The sequence below is a fragment of the Martes martes genome, assembly GCF_963455335.1.
Source record: "Martes martes genome assembly, chromosome: 6".
Taxonomy (NCBI): domain Eukaryota; kingdom Metazoa; phylum Chordata; class Mammalia; order Carnivora; family Mustelidae; genus Martes; species Martes martes.
In genome coordinates, this window is record NC_137893.1 from 145,853,503 (window position 1) to 145,872,438 (window position 18,936).

Genomic DNA, 18,936 nt, shown 5'->3' on the forward strand with positions numbered 1-18,936 from the left:
ATACGAGTTTAGGCAAGTTTACGAGTTTACGACATTTAGGCAAGAAGACAGACCTGAAGGGAGAGACTTGGAAGTTATCCACATCACGGTAACTCATGAGCCCATGAAGGTGATTGGGGCAGTACCTTGGAGATTCCCTACATTGACGCAGCCTAGACATATCTCTTCTTGGTACTGCCTCTCTATTATTTCCCCCATGAAGGATATAATTCTTGTTCTTCTGTTTCTTGTATGCACTAACTACTGCCACAGCCTGCCATGGCTCAGCTTTTCTGGAATTCATACTCTTCATTGCTATCAGTGAATAACCTTCAAAACCAGCTATAATGGTTTATATATAATATATATATATATTATATATGAGACTTGTGAGATTCTTTTCCCTCATAAATGTGTATATATTATATATATATAATAATATATATATTATATATATATACTCAAACCACGTTAAGAGAATTAGGAATACATTTGCTCTATAATGAGTGAATACACAAAGTAAAAATGATTTATACTGAGTTGATTGTTCATCTCATCTTACCCATTGAATCACGTTCATATTTAAGTTAGTAACACTAACTTTCATGGTTCACTTGGATGTGCTGAAAGAAGTAATCAGTCATTTCTTGATTTTGAGGGGATCAGAAAGGAGGGTGAAACACTCACCTCTTAGGCGTTGCTCTGTGTCTTCCCAGCATTTCTTTCATTCACTGTCATAGGGGAACACAGATTGCTACAAGTTTCAAAATAAACATACTACATTAAAGAGAAAAAATTGGAAGTGATGAAAATAAAAATTAAATCACTTTCAACTATAAATTTAGTCCCAATGCAACATTAAACATAAGTTATAATGTTTCTTACAACCTTATTTCCTTGCATAAATAAGAAATCTAGTAGCAAATATAAAACACGCTTTTCAAATATTGCCCTTCTCTCAAGTGAGTTCTGTAAGTCTGTGGACGTGTGAGGATGTGTGTCTTGCATGTATATATATATTCTTTCATTCTGTTACATTAATAGGTTACCAAAGGTTATACTCGCCAGGCATGCCAGATTACTGTACCCCAAAGCTCATGAATATTTTAATTCCTAACCCCCAATTCAATCACCGTAAGTAAAAGATTTTTTAAAAACAAATAAAGAGGTCTAACTCTCTTTCATATCCTTCCTGGATTTCCTCTGTCACCATCTATGTTCACAGGACCAAAAACTATGTCAGGAGGATAACACATTGCTGCATTCCTCACTTTCCTGGACAAATCTTGAAATTCTGAAACTCCCAAACTAACACTCCAAATTGGACGAGAAGCAATGATAAAGCTTTTTCAAAGTAATGACTGTTTGCGTCAGAATTAGCTGACAGCTAATGGATGGATGGACAGCTAAAGGATGACAGCATCCTTGACTCTCACTCTCGTAGAGAAAGAGACGAGGAGTTTGTGTTATTTCTCTTCATACGAAACAGACTTTCTGGGTAAATCTCCATGAGAACTGAGCAGTTGTTGAATATATAAGGAGCGAAGAATGTCTAGAATATCACTAGAGAGCAAGCGATTGAAAGCACAAAGGGAAGAATTTATATTTTAAGGGAAAATCGAGAAGTTGTCTCTCTGACCTGTGAATCTCTGAGAGTGTCGGGGGCTTTTGAAAACGGCTGAGACTAACGTGACGCAAACTGGAGGAAGAAAGCCTGAAGATCTCAAAGCAGGAGGTGTCCCGCTTCGCTACCGAATACCATCGGTGTGATTCCTCCCCAGGAAATTTTATTTTCTTTGCTTTCCTCGGTTGTAACAAACACAATTCCGGGACAGAGCGGAGACTCGGTTGCTGTCAAGTTGGAGGTCGGAGCCGGGAGCCAATCAGCGCGCGGCGTCGTGGTTGTATATATACACACGCGCACGCCGGCCGCGCAGCTCAACTCCGAGACTTTCTTCTTCTTCTTCTTGTTTTCCGCTTTTCCCTCCAGGAAGCCAAACGCACGATGTCTGAAACCGCACCTGCCGTGCCTCCCGCTCCTTCTCCCGCCGAGAAGACGCCGGTGAAGAAGAAGGCGCGCAAGTCCGCCGGGGCCGCCAAGCGCAAGGCGTCCGGGCCCCCGGTGTCCGAGCTCATCACCAAGGCCGTCGCCGCGTCCAAGGAGCGCAGCGGCGTGTCCCTGGCGGCGCTCAAGAAGGCGCTGGCGGCCGCCGGCTACGACGTGGAGAACAACAACAGCCGCATCAAGCTGGGCCTCAAGAGCCTGGTGAGCAAGGGCACCCTGGTGCAGACCAAGGGCACCGGCGCCTCGGGCTCCTTCAAGCTCAACAAGAAGGCGGCCTCCGGCGAGGCCAAGCCCAAGGCCAAGAAGGCGGGCGCGGCCAAGCCCAAGAAGGCGGCCGGGGCGGCCAAGAAGCCCAAGAAGGCCGCGGGGGCCAGCGCCCCCAAGAAGAGCGCCAAGAAGACCCCCAAGAAGGCCAAGAAGCCCGCGGCGGCGGCTGTCGCCAAGAAAGTGGCCAAGAGTCGGAAGAAGGCCAAGGCGGCCAAGCCCAAGAAGGCGGCCAAGAGCCCGGCCAAGGCCAAAGCTCCGAAGCCCAAGGCGGCCAAGCCCAAGAAGGAAGAGTTTAGCCAGTTGAGAATACTTCAACGGCTCTTTCCAGAGCCACACAATTAGCTTTATGAAAAAATGTGGTAGCACTTGTTTTCTCCAGTATCTGTCACAATTTAAGAAACCTAAAGTAAGTACACAGCAATCTTTCACAGAAAGGTCGTTGGCTCTGAAAAGAGCCTTGGAACGTAAGGTTCAAACGCTCTCATCACTGGCTCAGAATAATTTAGGCCCTCTCGCCGCGGATGCGGCGCGCCAGCTGGATGTCCTTGGGCATGATGGTGACGCGCTTGGCGTGGATGGCGCAGAGGTTGGTGTCCTCGAAGAGCCCCACGAGGTAGGCCTCGCACGCCTCCTGCAGCGCCATGACGGCCGAGCTCTGGAAGCGCAGGTCGGTCTTGAAGTCCTGCGCGATCTCGCGCACCAGCCGCTGGAACGGCAGCTTGCGGATCAGCAGCTCGGTGGACTTCTGGTAGCGCCGGATCTCGCGCAGGGCCACCGTGCCGGGCCGGTAGCGGTGCGGCTTCTTCACGCCGCCCGTGGCCGGCGCGCTCTTGCGGGCCGCCTTGGTGGCCAGCTGCTTGCGCGGGGCCTTGCCGCCCGTCGACTTGCGCGCCGTCTGCTTCGTGCGAGCCATCCCAAAATTAACCACAACAGCTGACGGAAAAATGAAACCCTACCAAACTCTACTACTAGATACAGAGCCCTATTCTGATTGGACAAATACTTGCTTTCTAGAGCTCCAAATGAAGATACTGGTAGTGACGTTCACTCCCTGAATCACATGACCTCCAGTACATTTAGACCAAAAACTAATGTTTTCCATTAACAAAAAGGAAGAAAAAAGGGAAGGAAAAAAACCCTACCATATTCCTCCAATCCACTTGTTAACTGCTGGTGTTTTCAACACTCTCGCGTCTACCTTACAGTCATCTCTTATCTACCTCACCTGTTTATTTACAATGTCCTTTGGCTTTTGAAAGCACAATTTAATACCAATTAGTCCAATGATTTATCTTGTTGGCTGAATAAAATTTTAAGTTTTGGCCCCTGAAACTGCTTTTCTTTAGATGGTTTTTGAAAAGACGCCCTTTAGATGTGATTGGCCAAGTAATTTTTTTACCCTCGCTGGAGTGTAGGAAGACTAATTTCAGGTCTATTTCTTGAAATCTGTTCAAACTCGGGTTTTTCAAAATGTTTTATATAACTCTAAAATGTACCATTATCCCTGAGTTAATTTCATACATATTACTGAATCTCATTAAATACATAGTCATTCTACACTAACTGAAGGTTGTGTAAAATGGTGTTAAAAGATACCCAAAGTTGGGGCACCTGGGTGGCTCAGTGGGTTAAGCCACTGCCTTCAGCTCAGGTCAGGATCCCAGGGTCCTGGGATCGAGCCCCACATCAGGCTTTCTGCTCAGCAGGAAGCCTGCTTTCCTTCCTCTCTCTGCCTGCCTCTCTGCCTACTTGTGATCTCTGTCTGTCAAATAAATAAATAAAATCTTTAAAAAAAAAAAAAAAAAAAAAAGATACCCAAAGTTGTAAATGGTACAAAAACATCACTGTGTATCTTTTTAAAGTCATACTGAACCCGAGTTACAAACCTCTGTATAAAGGACAACAAATTCCAGGCCATATATTATTGCAGTCCAGGTGACACCGAATTAGGCCCAGCCCAGTAGAGTTGGATATTGGTTAACTTTTTTTAAAGTATCACTTCCAGATTATTTTGTCCACTAAGGTACAAAACAACTGCTTTCAATAGGGTATATTAATAAAGATATACTTTTATTAATCTGTAGATCACTAACTAGACTTGGATCGAACTTTAAACATAAACCAAGCATTACACTTCCCATTATCTTATGGATGGTTTACAATGCTCCAGGACACTGGTATTCATATACTTTTGAGGTGGACTCAACCTCTACATACCATTTTAATTTGTAGGTGGCAACTTTTATTTTTATGGTACTCTAAACTGAATGGCTAGTTTGACCTTTGTGAGGAGTTGGAAATACTGACTTCCATTCTTGAATTGATAAACTATCCCTCAGGGTATTTTCAATGAGCTACAGTTAATAAGGAAAATGTAAGCCCTTTCAATGAGCATGGGGGTGGCTCTGAAAAGAGCCTTTGGTTAAAGAGTCTTTGGTTAAAATGGACCCCTCAATGAATTAAGATTCTATTTCTCCACCTTACTTGCCCTTGGCCTTGTGGTGGCTCTCGGTCTTCTTGGGCAGCAGCACGGCCTGGATGTTGGGCAGCACGCCGCCCTGCGCGATGGTGACGCGGCCCAGCAGCTTGTTGAGCTCCTCGTCGTTGCGGATGGCCAGCTGCAGGTGGCGCGGGATGATGCGCGTCTTCTTGTTGTCGCGCGCCGCGTTGCCCGCCAGCTCCAGGATCTCGGCCGTCAGGTACTCGAGCACGGCCGCCAGGTACACCGGCGCGCCGGCCCCGACCCGCTCCGAGTAGTTGCCCTTGCGCAGCAGCCGGTGCACGCGGCCCACCGGGAACTGCAGACCCGCCCGCGACGAGCGCGTCTTGGCCTTGGCGCGCGCCTTGCCGCCCTGCTTCCCGCGACCGGACATTTTAATACTCTCTAACCGGTATGCTCCGTAACGGAAAAAGAAAATGGGGATACAAATCCTTCCAGCAAATGAGAAGCAATTATACTTACAAGCCGAACTGTAAATTGCGCGGTTTGATTGGCTAATACAATTTGGAAGTTTGCAACCAATGACAAAACAAAATTAAAGACACGTAAAATCCATAATATGTTGCAGTTTAGATTTATTTATGCAATCGAAGTCTAACTCTTTGAGCACTTCGGTCACATAGGAGCCATAAAATATGAGCGTTGTAAGCAGGGCACATATTTCTTATCTCAGAATCCTAGTTTTTGTTCGTCATGCCAGAGCCACGGAAGTCTGTTCCGATCCCCGAAGAAGGGCTCCAAGAAGGCGGTGACCAAGGCTCAGAAGAAGGACGGCAAGAAGCGCAAACGCAGCCGCAAGGAGAGCTACTCGGTGTACGTGTACAAGGTGCTGAAGCAGGTGCACCCCGACACGGGCATCTCGTCCAAGGCCATGGGCATCATGAACTCGTTCGTCAACGACATCTTCGAGCGCATCGCGGGCGAGGCGTCCCGCCTGGCGCACTACAACAAGCGCTCGACCATCACGTCCAGGGAGATCCAGACGGCCGTGCGCCTGCTGCTGCCCGGGGAGTTGGAGCTCCAAAAAAATCCTGACAAAATGTCTTCGGATTGAACCCCAGAGATACTTAAGGGCCAATCAGTTTTTCGGCGTGAGATGTCGCGGCTTTGATAGTTAATGTAAGTGCTGAAGAGGGTTTGCTTTGCTGGAATGTTAGCCTTGCTGGTGTATGGTACTAGCGCCTTAAAACAGATACCTTTTCACTGGTGGAAAGAGAAAGGTACCAGTGTAGCTGACGGTAGGATGGACTTCTCTTGTCTCTACTGCCCTTTTTAACTACAAGCCTGGCCCACGTGGTGACAAGACTGTTTCACTGAAGCTTGCTGGGATGTAGTGTCCTTTACACATTGGTTCTGTGAAAAGCCAAGAGGGCTTAAGAAATTTGGTAGCGCTATTTTTATTTGTGGCATGTTGTGGTAAAAAGAAACTGGCTTATTTCCAGATTAATCTTTGTACACTTCTAATGGATTTGTTTGCTTAAGGCAATATAATTTGTAAGTACTAGTGGGAACAAGCCAATGCATGAAAATTGAAAAACAAACATCACTGACTCCAAGATGAGGTGGTTTAATGGTAATGAGGATTTTCCCAAGGCTTGTTTAGTGACAGGTGAGACCACATTGCAGTAATACTGGCGGTCCAGAAAAGAAACTCCCTTTAAGGATATTTTGGTGCCTCTCCCTTGAAATTGTTATTTTCCTCCTGGGTGGATTTTATATCAGCTAATTTCTGTTCTGGTCAACAGAAACTCTTTTTAAATTAAAAAAAATTTTTTCATATGTGGCTACCTGGGTGGCTTAGTTGGTTAAGTGTCTGCCTTGGGCTCAGGTTATGATCCCAGGGTCCCAGGATTGAGTCCCACATTGGGTTCCCTGCTCAGTAGGGAGTCTGCTTCTCCCTCTGCCCTTCACCTTGTTCCTGCTCTCCCTCTCTCTCTGACAAGTAAAAAAATAAATAAAATCTTTTTTTAAAAAAATGCATATGTCATTCTAGTAACACTACCACTCCCCTGGCATAGGCAGATATATATAATACAGGTAATGGAAATTTACACTTTTGTCCTTGTAATTAGAAACCTACTTCAAGTTATAAACTGCCGTGAATGGTATGCCACATGAGTTAAGTGCTAAGATTGCACATACAAAATATTTTTAGGGCTTCAACCTAGGTAGGAAAGAATTAAAACTATCTTATATTCTTGTATAATTTCTCCCATGGATAACAAACTTTCTACTCCCTACATAGCACAAATGCACACACACACACACACACACACACACACACAAAACAACATTACAAAAGAATGTATACATTTTCAAACAAAACAAATGCAGCAAGGAGAGAAATGTAAAAGGGTGATTTCTAAAAATACCAGGTAGCTGTATATGTAAGCTTCTATTGTTAAGTCAATTTTTGCTTTATGTATTCCCAGAACTAAACAAATATCTAAACATGGTAATGACCTTTCTCGGAATTCAAGAATATCCTGGAAGTATATATATAGTAGTGTGTCCGTATATTCTTTCCACTTGTAGGACAGAAAATATATAGCTTTCTATCAGATTCTAAAAACACTGTGACCTGCGGTGCGAGGCATAGAAATGTCATCCCGGTTATCTTTAAATCCTAACCTCTACGGGTCTGTGGATACGCTGGGTTCCAGGACAGAGGACAATTAATGTTGCAGGTGGCAGTAAGATTGCTAATCTCCTGATTTTTTTAAAGGGAGATTATCCTGGATTATCCAAGTGAACCCAGTGTAAACACATAGATACTTAAAAGTAGAAGAGGGAACCCGAGGACAGAACCAGAGAGATAACAGCCTGAGGGTGTGGCCATAGACAGCTGGCTGGCTTTGAAATTGAGAAACGGGGCCCTTGAGCCAAGGAAAGAGGAAAGCCTCTAGAATCTGGAAAAGGCAAGCCAAGAGGTTTATTTTGACAGACCCCAGAGAAGAATGCAGAATTCCACACACCTTGATTTCAGCTCAGTGAGATCCATGCCCAAATGCTGATCTACAGATTTATGAAATTAGAAATTTGTACCGATATAAGGCATAAATTTCTGATACTGTCAAACCAGCAATAGGAAATTAATTAATACACCCCCATAGCTGAATAATTGATCCTGTATTCAGTGAGGTTAAGATTACAACTACACATATATGTAAATTTAAATGTGTAAATATGATCAGAATTACTATAGATGCATGTACATTCTTCCTAAATATTGCAGGCTCCCATAATGTTCAAATTTCTGTAATTCTGAGAGGAGCATTTTACATTTACTTTTTTCCTTGTGTTCAGGATGTCTGGATTTAAGAGCAGCAACTCTAATTTCATGGAGTAACACTTGCTTCACTCATTGTAGTATTATTACTTCTGATTATAATTCTACTTTAAAAAGCTTGCATTTATTATATATGAAGTATAGGAGAAATGGAAATTTTTAGCTGTTTATAAAAACCTTCTGCATTGCAAATCCCTCTTAAATGTGTATTTTTATTATAAATTGCATTTGTTTTCACAAGTGTCCATACTTTATTTTAGTAATTTATTACTAAATAGCAATATTTCATAAGTCTCATTTTATAAAGTGAGGCACAGTGGGTGTGAGAACCAAAGTTCATTTACACAGCAGAACATTCCCACCAAAGTCTTCTGACTCTGGTCTCTGGATAGCATTCAAAGACACGTCAAACCCAGGAGATTTCTCAACACTTTAATAAGTACTTTCATGTGAATTATCTCCTCTCTCCAGACCTGGCCTATATATCTCATCTCTTCTGGGTGGTCTTTGTTCACTCTTCCTTAAGTGTCCTGAGTTACCCAAGAAGAAAGGCTTTGTTAGGCTGAGAGGAAACCCCATACTCTATTGGACTGCCACTGGCCTCAAATTCAATTCCCTTCTATATCCTAGAAGGCTTTCCCTGACTGGGAGAACTCAAGGAGGTAAACTTGAGACTGTTAGTCCCTTGAAAGCCAAGAAAAAGAAAGGAAATGCAATAAACATGCTTTCAAATGTAAAGTAGGCATTTGCCTTCAAATGAATGGGGGCTTGGAGCCACGCATCCCTCAAGCAAATAGTAAAATATGGATTAGAGTGCAAAGCTCCAGGCTCTATAACACGGACAATATAAAGAAAAGAGAAATTTTAAAGCATTAAACGACTTGCAGGCTTTATTACGTGGTCTTAGGCTATTCCCCCTTTGAGGACAGTCTCCAAGCGAATTCCTTGTCAAAAGTGTATTTACCATGGACACTGGGGAAGGTATATGGTACTTACTGTGTAAACCTGGCGATTCACAGACCTGTGCCCTTGGGGCTAGTACCTTACGTGCCAATAGAAAAAATAAAAGTTTTTTAAAAGTGTGCTTACCTGCACCAGTAAAAAGAAATACTTAGTATTACAACTCTTTGAATGAAAATGGAAGTGGCTCTGAAAAGAGCCTTTGGGGTTGGATACTAAGAGGCTTACTTGGCGGGCTCACTTGGAGCTGGTGTACTTGGTGACGGCCTTGGTGCCCTCGGACACGGCGTGCTTGGCCAGCTCCCCGGGCAGCAGCAGGCGCACGGCCGTCTGGATCTCCCTGGACGTGATGGTCGAGCGCTTGTTGTAGTGCGCCAGGCGGGACGCCTCGCCCGCGATGCGCTCGAAGATGTCGTTGACGAACGAGTTCATGATGCCCATGGCCTTGGACGAGATGCCCGTGTCGGGGTGCACCTGCTTCAGCACCTTGTACACGTACACCGAGTAGCTCTCCTTGCGGCTGCGTTTGCGCTTCTTGCCGTCCTTCTTCTGCGCCTTGGTCACCGCCTTCTTGGAGCCCTTCTTCGGGGCCGGGGCCGACTTGGCTGGCTCGGGCATCTCGAACACTAGCAACCCAATTCACAGACCAAAAGAAAAAAAAAAAAAAGACCTAAGATGTCCGCCTGGATACACAGTCTCCTCTTTTATAGTCCATCTATGCAAATAAGGTATGCAAGAATATCTGGATCTGATTTGATAATAAATTAGTGACGAGTTATATGTAAATTTGAACGCGTCAAATCTTCTTTCTTATTGGTTGGATCAGAAACCGATGACTCTAACCAATCCAAACTCGAGTTTTCCACTTCCATTCGGCACTATAATTGGCATCTCTCGGTGCTTCTAGGGCATTTCTTTTCGGTCTTCCTGTGGGTTTTTGCTTTCGGATACCCCTCGCTATGTCCGGACGCGGGAAGCAGGGCGGCAAGGCGCGCGCCAAGGCCAAGACGCGCTCGTCGCGGGCGGGTCTGCAGTTCCCGGTGGGCCGCGTGCACCGGCTGCTGCGCAAGGGCAACTACTCGGAGCGGGTCGGGGCCGGCGCGCCGGTGTACCTGGCGGCCGTGCTCGAGTACCTGACGGCCGAGATCCTGGAGCTGGCGGGCAACGCGGCGCGCGACAACAAGAAGACGCGCATCATCCCGCGCCACCTGCAGCTGGCCATCCGCAACGACGAGGAGCTCAACAAGCTGCTGGGCCGCGTCACCATCGCGCAGGGCGGCGTCCTGCCCAACATCCAGGCCGTGCTGCTGCCCAAGAAGACCGAGAGCCACCACAAGGCCAAGGGGAAGTGAAATGTTAACGAAACCAGCACTCCCTCTCCCGCAAACCAAAGGCTCTTTTAAGAGCCACCCACGTTTTCTAAAAAAGCGCTGAAATACCTACAAACCCCAGGTGACGTGTTTCCCTATGTCTTAACCATTTCAATTCAGGGAAATCTTGTGACACTAACAGTTTTAAATGTTTCCTATTTTAAATATTGGGTAGCTCATGCTCCCCTAACGGCTACAAAACGTTCATTTCTATTTAAAATGTTACTTCCATCTCCTATACTGTAAAATTAGATTCATGAAATGAGTTACATAAAACGTTTACAAATGCACCAAGAGTCTCTGTTAAGGAAATAACAATTCTGTCACGACCTAACTTAGGGGTGTAAACCTATGTAAATGACAAACTAGTAATCAAGACCAAAATATATCCACAGGTTGAGACTCTTTTTTAGTATATAAATGCACGGTTTACATAGAAGTATATGTAATTATAAATTCAGTATATTCAAACTTGCGGCCAGAAAGTCTAAAACGTAGAAAGAAAAGAGAGAACAAAGGAGAGATAACTGGCCAATCACACGTCACGGCGGGCTTTTTAAATTTTATGGCGGACGGCATTCTTACTAAAAATTATTTTATTTGTCTTTGCCTTTTCACAAAAATGCCATGGATGTAGTGCATTCAAATGGACTCTAAGTGAAGTCTCACTTTTATGAACTCAATTTCAAGTAAACTAGGAGTAAATAGGAACAAGAATTAAATTTCGATTCTATATTCAAATCTTAACGGCAATCCAATCATTACTCGCGAAAGCAATCTGAGAACCAATCAGATCACAGCGCGGGACCTGCGAACCAGACTGATCTATAAATACGGTCCGGAAAGGCGGCTGCCTACTCTCGGGTCGGATTCCTCTCCGGCGGACGGGCCATGGCTCGCACGAAGCAGACGGCGCGCAAGTCGACGGGCGGCAAGGCCCCGCGCAAGCAGCTGGCCACCAAGGCGGCCCGCAAGAGCGCGCCGGCCACGGGCGGCGTGAAGAAGCCGCACCGCTACCGGCCCGGCACGGTGGCCCTGCGCGAGATCCGGCGCTACCAGAAGTCCACCGAGCTGCTGATCCGCAAGCTGCCGTTCCAGCGGCTGGTGCGCGAGATCGCGCAGGACTTCAAGACCGACCTGCGCTTCCAGAGCTCGGCCGTCATGGCGCTGCAGGAGGCGTGCGAGGCCTACCTCGTGGGGCTCTTCGAGGACACCAACCTCTGCGCCATCCACGCCAAGCGCGTCACCATCATGCCCAAGGACATCCAGCTGGCGCGCCGCATCCGCGGCGAGAGGGCGTAAACCAAGCCTGCTGTCTCTGGACTTTGAAAAAGGCTCTTTTCAGAGCCACCTACTTTGCCAAAAAAAGCTGTTGTAATGCTTTCCTTCTGTCCCCGTCAAAGTGGTTTATTTTCCAAGAACACTCGGGCCATGTTAGATGCATGCAATATATTTTGAGACTCTGCTTTGGTAAGGTCGCAGAGTCCATCGCTTAATTTTAGGGTGGCTCCACGGCTCCCCTGCCACGACGTCCTGCAAACTAGTCTGGCTTGATTGGGAGGGCAGAGAGTGTTTTCTACATATTGGATCCAAAGGAATAGGGACTTCTCTATTTACATGCAGCCCTCTATCCTTGTGGAGTGTTAAATCAAAGGACAACTTTTGTTATTAACACTGGAGTCAAAGTCTAGGTGAATCAAATGAAGTGCATATTTTTTTAGTGGGTCTCCAATCCACTCCGTAGGCTAGAAAGCAAGGAAACAATGGTTTTCATATGGAGAAGTTGGTCTTCATGATGCTACCTTATGTGCTATCAAAGTTTAAAACTCAAAATTTGCCTAGTCTCATAGTGAGTTCTTCTAATATATAAATAATAAATAAGAGACTATTGGGAAGATAAACTTAGTTCAAAGGCATAGGTATAGGACATTTTCAAGGCCACGGATAATTTAAGAAAGTGAAAGAAACAATATTCCTCTTCAACATAAAGCGTTGGGGTTCGAGGCAGTTAAGCCACAATCACAGGAAAGCCCCTCCACCCTTCCTGTTTTCTGCCTTAAGGCAGGAAGGGGATGAAGGCTATCTTGGAGACCTCTAGAATCTTAGCAGCTCAGAGAGACACCAGAGGAATCAGCAAACAAACCTTCCTGTTTCCTCCCACATATTTACCTTCCCAGGGTTTTCGGTCCTTAAAAGCCTAAAGCTGCCTTCCTTTGTCCCGTCACTTCTCTGTGTATCTATCACTCTTTCTCAAGATGCTGCATAAACTGCAGTTCTAAGGCACCTCTTTGAATTCCCAGGTGTATATTTCATATACACTCCCATGTTTATTAACATGTATTTAACATGTTTATTAACATGTATTTAACATGTATTTAACATGTATAAATACATGTTTATTAACATGTATTTCATATATACTCCCATGTGTATATGAAATACATGTTAATAAACGTCTGATTATTTTTCTCTTGCTAATCTGTGTTTTGTAACAGAGTTCCCAGCCAAGAACCAAAATGGATGAAGGGAAAATTTCCCTCCCCTACAAAAGACTGAAATAAAACCAAAAGAGCAAATTTAGGTCAAAAAGGGTTATTGTCCTATGGCACAAATATAACTTCTAAATAATCTTTTCTACTGACATAATTTCCATCTCCAAAGACAAAACTCACTAAAATTATCAACATCCTACAGCTTATCTAAATTCACAGATTTTTTCACAGCTATTAAACCCTAATAGTCAAACAGAAGCACATTATCTTAAAATAAGTTGAAAAACACTTGGACAGGCCTTTTAGACTGTGCTCTATATGACAATGGAAAGAAAAGCAGTCTATCCCTTTACTTTAACCTGATATTTGAGTATTTCTTAACAGGTTTCGGAGCTGTCCTAGTCTGCAACCAAAGTCTTTCTCTTCTCCTCAGTGACCCAATGACTGATGAAGAATCTGCTTTCCTATCTGCACTTTCAACCTTCCTGCTCACCAATGATGATTTGCCATGCTCTGGAGGGACTAGTGTTAAATTTCCCAGGCCCAAAGAAGTAGAAAGGACCAGCAGTTTTATGACACCCTGTTTGTCTCAAGTCAAGTCGAAGTCACATGATATCACATACCTTTTTTCAAAAAGATGAATTCAGAATATAGAAGATAAACATGCGACAGCTTACTTAAACCATCACTGACTGAAAAAGATAAAATGTTTGATCAGTTCAAAGAATATTAAAGAAATTAGAGTACTTATAAACAATTTAACATGGAAATATTGGAGTAGGATTGTTGAATGAGGTTAAAACAAAATTAGTAATGTCCAAGAAGTCATAAATCTTTGGGGATAGAGTCATTCCACCTGGTAGAAATTATCTGCATCTCCGGGAAATAGTCCCCTGCTAAATTTGTTATATTCAGTCAACCCTCAGGGAGATGATCAAAGTTCATTGTCCTACTATTTTTGTGTGGTCTTTAAACTTTTATAATATTAATTATCATGGCCCATCCTTTTTTCCTTACTTCCAAATCTCAGATAATGTGTCTAATAATGTGAATCTTTGCTGGAAAAAAAATACAAACATAGAACCTGTGAGATAAATTTCTGTGAAACTTCATGATGTGATTCCTTGACATTCTTACTATACTCATTAATTAAATAGTAAACACTGTAACTGTCTGTTTCTAGACTCCAAAGTAATTGACCTGATTCTCTTATCTGTCTCTCTTGGTCTTTACCTCAATCCTAGAAACTGTAACTATTCTCTAAGCCTTCCCTTCCATTAGATGCTTTTTGTACTTCCACAGTGATTAATTTGCTTCTTTTTTTAAAATACCAGAATATACATTCCCTTGTACACACTTAAGCTCTTCAGACTATAATTGGGTTAGTAAACATTTTTGGATGTTCTATCAACAAAACGTACTTTCAGAAAACAATATTAGCACAGAATTTCAGCAAGTTTCCATCTCCTGATACCCTGCCCTTGAAGAATTCCAAGGTCAACCATTTTTCTGGCTATCCAACTTTTCTTGCTTTGATGAGTAATGTTTTCTTTGACAAGCCTCCCTTTTGTTCCCTAATGTCATTTTATTTTGTTATTTTAAAAAATTTTTATACAATGCTTCACTTGAGTTTGGTGCCAGTCCCTATAACTGGGTTACTTAGAAATAAATATAGATGGTCCCTGAACAAAGAGTAGGGGCACCAATCCCTCTCACAGTAGAAAATCTGGGTAACTGTTGACTCCCCAAAACTTAACTGCTAATAGCCTACGGTTGAGCAGAAGACATACTGATAACATAAATAGTTGATAAATGCATGTTTTATATATGACATGCATTATATACTGTATTCCTATAATAAAGTAAGCCTGAGACAAAAATAGGTTGTTAAGAAAAATCATAAAGAAGAGAAAACACATTTACCATGCTCTATTGTGTTTACCAAAAACCAATCTACATATACATAGGCCCATGAAGCTCAAAGCCCTATTTTTCAAGAGTCAACTTAACATTGAATGTCGAACCACGACATTCCCAATGCTCAAAAGTGGGTCCAGATCACTTAATCAGACAATGTAGTCCTAGAAGGAATTTTGTTTGCGCTGAGAAGGTGGTGGTAAATCGGGAAAATATATAAACATAAATGTAACCATGTTGTGGAGGCCAAGAAAAACAAGGCTGTACCCACCTCGAGTCTAGCCCTGACATAAGTGCAGCCATCTTGATGTTCCAGATGATCACAAATATTTCTTGGGTTCTGACCTACTCAGGTTAGCACTTTAAACAGTCCCTCTCTCCTTTAATGATTGATTTAAACCCCTGGACTGGAAAAGGGTGTTTTTGTTTTTGTTTTTGTTTTTGTTTTTGTTTTTGTCAAATAGCAAAAAACTTATTTGAGCTTCATTTTCTTTTTGTTACACTAATCATGTTTTGCTATTTTCACTGCCATAACTTCCACAGATGATCCTTTTCCACTTGGGAAGATCACCTGAGCAGTCTCCCCTGGACTCCGCTGCCTCTGTCTTTCATAACTCCCCTACACATTCCCCAACTGACCAGTGTTGACCCAAGTGGGTAGGGACAACTCTACGCCCCTGTTCAGCAGGAAGAGGTTACAGAAGAGGAGACCTTCCACCTTCAACTACCTTAAAGATTTAAGGGTCAAAATTGTTCAGGGGGAAATGTGGAGGCCGAGAAAATTAAGGCCCTCCCACCTCAAGTTTAGCTGATGTGGGAAACAGAGGCAGAAGAAAATCATTAAAATTCCCTACCTACTGACAAGCCCTTGAAACAGACAGAGTGGCTCTCCCCTGGGGACTTAACTGCCCTCACCTTGAGGTTTTGCTAAGGACAATCCTAGCCTGACCAACCTCCTACCCCAACAGGTCTGACCAGGATCCTGTTAAGTCTACTTTAACAATTCCTTCATCTCTAAACCTCCAGGATAGTGTCAAGAATCATTCCCAAGCATATGGCCCACTGATATACATCTAAAGGGTCTCAAGAGAAGATTGTTATTATCGGAAATAAATAAACTTTCTCCCAACAATAGCTAGCCCCTCAAGGTCCTGGAGACCTTGCTTCCAAAAATCCTTGGAGACTTGCATCATCAATAATCCCCTTTGTCCTCACCCACCACCGAGTCCATCCCTACTCTGCCTTTAAAAACTCTAACTTAATCTGGTTCAGGGTCCAAGTCCCTACTCCGCTGTGCTGGGTATACTTGGGCCCAAGCTTAAGCTTGTCAAATAAACCCTCGTGTGATTGCATCGGTGCTTGGCTCTTTGGTGGTCTCTCGGACGTGAAAACTCGGGCATAACAATGTAAATTTAACACTGACCCCTAAACTCAAAGATTCACACCTACAAAGATATAGAAGTTATGAAAAATAAAAAAATAAAAACTGAACATAAATCCAGATTAAAAATGCAAGACTGAGAGATTTAAGAATATCGGGAATAAAGTCAATGCCCGGGGCATGAAGACAGAATTTCCACAGGCAAAGTAGTTGGCACGGTGTTCCACACTTGACCTAGGATTTACCATTTGATTTTCAAACCATTTTTGTGATGTCGGGATGAACAGTTCCATTCTACAGAAGAACAAATTAAAGTGAAATGGAGAGAACATGTCACAGAACAAACCATGGACCCCAGGTGAAGGGTAGGGAGGCTCCAGAGCGCACGGGACGGGCCTCCAAGGAAAAAGGACCCCCCCACGCTGGACGTGAGTTCTTTCCTCCCTCCGAGAGACCATCTTGCCAACATCACTATTCTACCTTCACTTAAATGACCAAAATGATTCAAGGGGAGGAGAGAGGCCAAAGCTTCGGCTACATTTCATACAGATACTTAGAATTCAAAGTAATGTAAAATTCGACAACGACTAGTCCACGGTGCTTGCGGATGTTTAGAGCTCAAACCTGAGAAACAGATACTAGCTTGGCAGGTGCCGTTATTTCAGTCCCTTGATAAACCAGAGAATTTTCCTACCAGGCCTTACCCAGAGCTTGTTTGAGAGAATTCAGGGAAGGAACAGGGAGGGCCCAGGGCCCACCCCCGCGCACAGCCTCGCTCGCGGTAGTGGGCGGGGAAAACCCGCGGCATCCCCCGCCCCTCCCTTGCCCCTCCCCCACCAAGCCCAGCTTCCGTCGTGGTTCTCAATAAGGTCCGCCAGAGGGCTATAAGTGAACGCAAATGGGCCTGTTCTTTGTTCTGTTACCAGAGTGAAATGTCTGGTCGCGGCAAGGGCGGGAAGGGCCTGGGCAAGGGGGGCGCCAAGCGCCACCGCAAGGTGCTGCGCGACAACATCCAGGGCATCACCAAGCCCGCCATCCGGCGGCTGGCCCGGCGCGGCGGCGTCAAGCGCATCTCCGGCCTCATCTACGAGGAGACCCGCGGGGTGCTCAAGGTGTTCCTGGAGAACGTGATCCGCGACGCCGTCACCTACACGGAGCACGCCAAGCGCAAGACGGTCACGGCCATGGACGTGGTCTACGCGCTCAAGCGCCAGGGCCGCACCCTCTACGGCTTCGGGGGCTAAGACTTTGCCCGCAAATTTGGCTTTTGTGAAAACCCTAAAGGCCCTTTTCAGGGCCACACACTCTTTCATTTAAAGGAGCTGGTCACGTGGGTGTACTGACAGTCTGCTTTTTTTCATCCTTTTCAGGAGTAAGAATCAAAACGCGTTAAACTTCTGGAAAGCGGGAATCGTTCAGCTTGTTAAAGGTTCAATACTGGGCTTTGCCAACGTGAGGTTTTCTATAATTTTTAGAAACCATACTGTTTCACTGGCAATTGCTTCTGGCTTTTAGAATTTCCTTAGCATGATTTAGCAATGCAAATAAGCCTCACATACTAATAGATTAGATTTTTTAAATCTAGTTAACTATTTTCTGGGAATAAAGCTTGATACTGAAGAAAACGTCTGTAATACTGTATTAGCCTATTCAACTCAATTCTCTTATTTTAAGTTTAGCCAGATCTGCCCGTAGTTGAGCAACTCCAGAGAAAGGGTTCCATGAGAAGCTCAGACTGAGCTCTACCAGTAAAGGCACATAGTGGCAGGCCTAGGTGGCAAACGGGTACTTTTCTCCCCCATAAAGCATTTATGTTTGGATTATGTAAACTGCCAATAAAGTATTTTTTTAAGACTTATTTGACATAGGGAGAGAGAGCGCAGGCGCACAATCCAGGGAGTGACTGGCAGAGGGAGAGGGAGACGGAGACTCCCCGCTGAGCAGGGAATACTATGTGGGACTCCATCCCAGTACTGTGGGATCATGACCTGTACCAAAGGCAGTAGCTTAACCAACTGAGCCACCCAGGCGCCCTCAATAAAGTATTTTTAAGCCACAAAGAATTGGGGAGTTGTTATGCCTTTTCACACATATTCCCTGATATTCTATAATAAAAGCAACAATGTTAATTCATCTCACAAATCCTCTGGTTTCTCAGATTTAAATCAAAAAAGGAAGGTAGGTGCACAGGCTCCTAGCCCTATGCTGGGACTCAGCCACACAGTGTCTTCTCACATGTACAAAGGAAAAGGGGGAGAAGCATCCTCCAAAATAATGACCAGGCAAATTATCTTCTGTGGTCTTGGCTTCAAAGGAAAGTCACTGGCAGTAGCCTATTTCAAAGCATTTTAGGATATTTGTAGCCTGTCTCCTTGCCTCTTAGCACGGATTCCTCTCTGCATGCAAATTGAACCAGGATAATGCAGGGGCAGGGGAGAGGAGGGAACCATTATTTAGTTAACTTTCCTTGGGTTCTTAGATAGCTTGTATTCTTCCTGATGGGTCCTATGATGATGGCCTGTAGAGCGGTCCCCAGGGTTCCCTTCTGGTGTTCACCCTTCTGTGATCTATCCGCTTGAGTGTGGACATGACTTGTGACAGCAGAGATGATGAGATGGAATTTTCTGTATATAATCAGCTTATCTACCATGTTAAGTGTATTAGGTAATGTGTCTTCCTCAATTGTTACATGCTGACTTTGATAGTCCAAGTATCC

General features: G+C 44.3%; 7 protein-coding genes and 1 pseudogene across 8 annotated transcripts; 5 read left to right on the forward strand and 3 right to left on the reverse strand.

The window, feature by feature from the left end:
* Positions 1 to 1,984: 1,984 nt before the first annotated feature.
* On the forward strand, positions 1,985 to 2,653 carry LOC308344427 (histone H1.4-like; the record flags this gene model as incomplete). The annotated part of the gene is made up of 1 exon (XM_080805970.1): positions 1,985 to 2,653. The coding sequence occupies one exon, from the start codon at positions 1,985 to 1,987 to the stop codon at positions 2,651 to 2,653; it is 669 nt and encodes a 222-aa protein (XP_080662096.1).
* A 160-nt stretch (positions 2,654 to 2,813) lies between these two features.
* LOC308344800 (histone H3.1) lies at positions 2,814 to 3,224 on the reverse strand (the record flags this gene model as incomplete). The annotated part of the gene is made up of 1 exon (XM_080806603.1): positions 2,814 to 3,224. The coding sequence occupies one exon, from the start codon at positions 3,222 to 3,224 to the stop codon at positions 2,814 to 2,816; it is 411 nt and encodes a 136-aa protein (XP_080662729.1).
* A 1,567-nt stretch (positions 3,225 to 4,791) lies between these two features.
* On the reverse strand, positions 4,792 to 5,184 carry LOC308344975 (histone H2A type 1-B; the record flags this gene model as incomplete). Its single annotated transcript, XM_080806869.1, has 1 exon — positions 4,792 to 5,184. The coding sequence occupies one exon, from the start codon at positions 5,182 to 5,184 to the stop codon at positions 4,792 to 4,794; it is 393 nt and encodes a 130-aa protein (XP_080662995.1).
* A 320-nt stretch (positions 5,185 to 5,504) lies between these two features.
* LOC308344428 (histone H2B type 1-C/E/F/G/I-like) lies at positions 5,505 to 5,865 on the forward strand (annotated as a pseudogene). Its single transcript has one exon. The product of its transcript is annotated as a histone H2B type 1-C/E/F/G/I-like (transcript).
* A 3,431-nt stretch (positions 5,866 to 9,296) lies between these two features.
* LOC308344223 (histone H2B type 1-C/E/F/G/I) lies at positions 9,297 to 9,702 on the reverse strand. The gene has a single exon (XM_080805733.1). The coding sequence runs from the start codon at positions 9,676 to 9,678 to the stop codon at positions 9,298 to 9,300; it is 381 nt and encodes a 126-aa protein (XP_080661859.1). The 5' UTR covers positions 9,679 to 9,702; the 3' UTR covers position 9,297.
* Positions 9,703 to 10,019: 317 nt separating this feature from the next.
* LOC308344224 (histone H2A type 1-B) lies at positions 10,020 to 10,412 on the forward strand (the record flags this gene model as incomplete). The annotated part of the gene is made up of 1 exon (XM_080805734.1): positions 10,020 to 10,412. One exon carries the CDS (start codon positions 10,020 to 10,022, stop codon positions 10,410 to 10,412), a length of 393 nt encoding a protein of 130 aa, XP_080661860.1.
* A 909-nt stretch (positions 10,413 to 11,321) lies between these two features.
* Positions 11,322 to 11,732, forward strand: LOC308345082 (histone H3.1; the record flags this gene model as incomplete). The annotated part of the gene is made up of 1 exon (XM_080807042.1): positions 11,322 to 11,732. One exon carries the CDS (start codon positions 11,322 to 11,324, stop codon positions 11,730 to 11,732), a length of 411 nt encoding a protein of 136 aa, XP_080663168.1.
* A 3,568-nt stretch (positions 11,733 to 15,300) lies between these two features.
* On the forward strand, positions 15,301 to 17,464 carry LOC308344855 (histone H4; the record flags this gene model as incomplete). Its single annotated transcript, XM_080806671.1, has 1 exon — positions 15,301 to 17,464. Exon 1 carries the CDS (start codon positions 17,153 to 17,155, stop codon positions 17,462 to 17,464), a length of 312 nt encoding a protein of 103 aa, XP_080662797.1. The 5' UTR covers positions 15,301 to 17,152.
* Positions 17,465 to 18,936: the final 1,472 nt, after the last annotated feature.

Bases quoted from the DNA above. Each gene is read 5' to 3' on its own strand.
- LOC308344223 (XM_080805733.1), bottom strand. From the start codon at position 9,678: ATGCCCGAGCCAGCCAAGTCGGCCCCGGCCCCGAAGAAGGGCTCCAAG.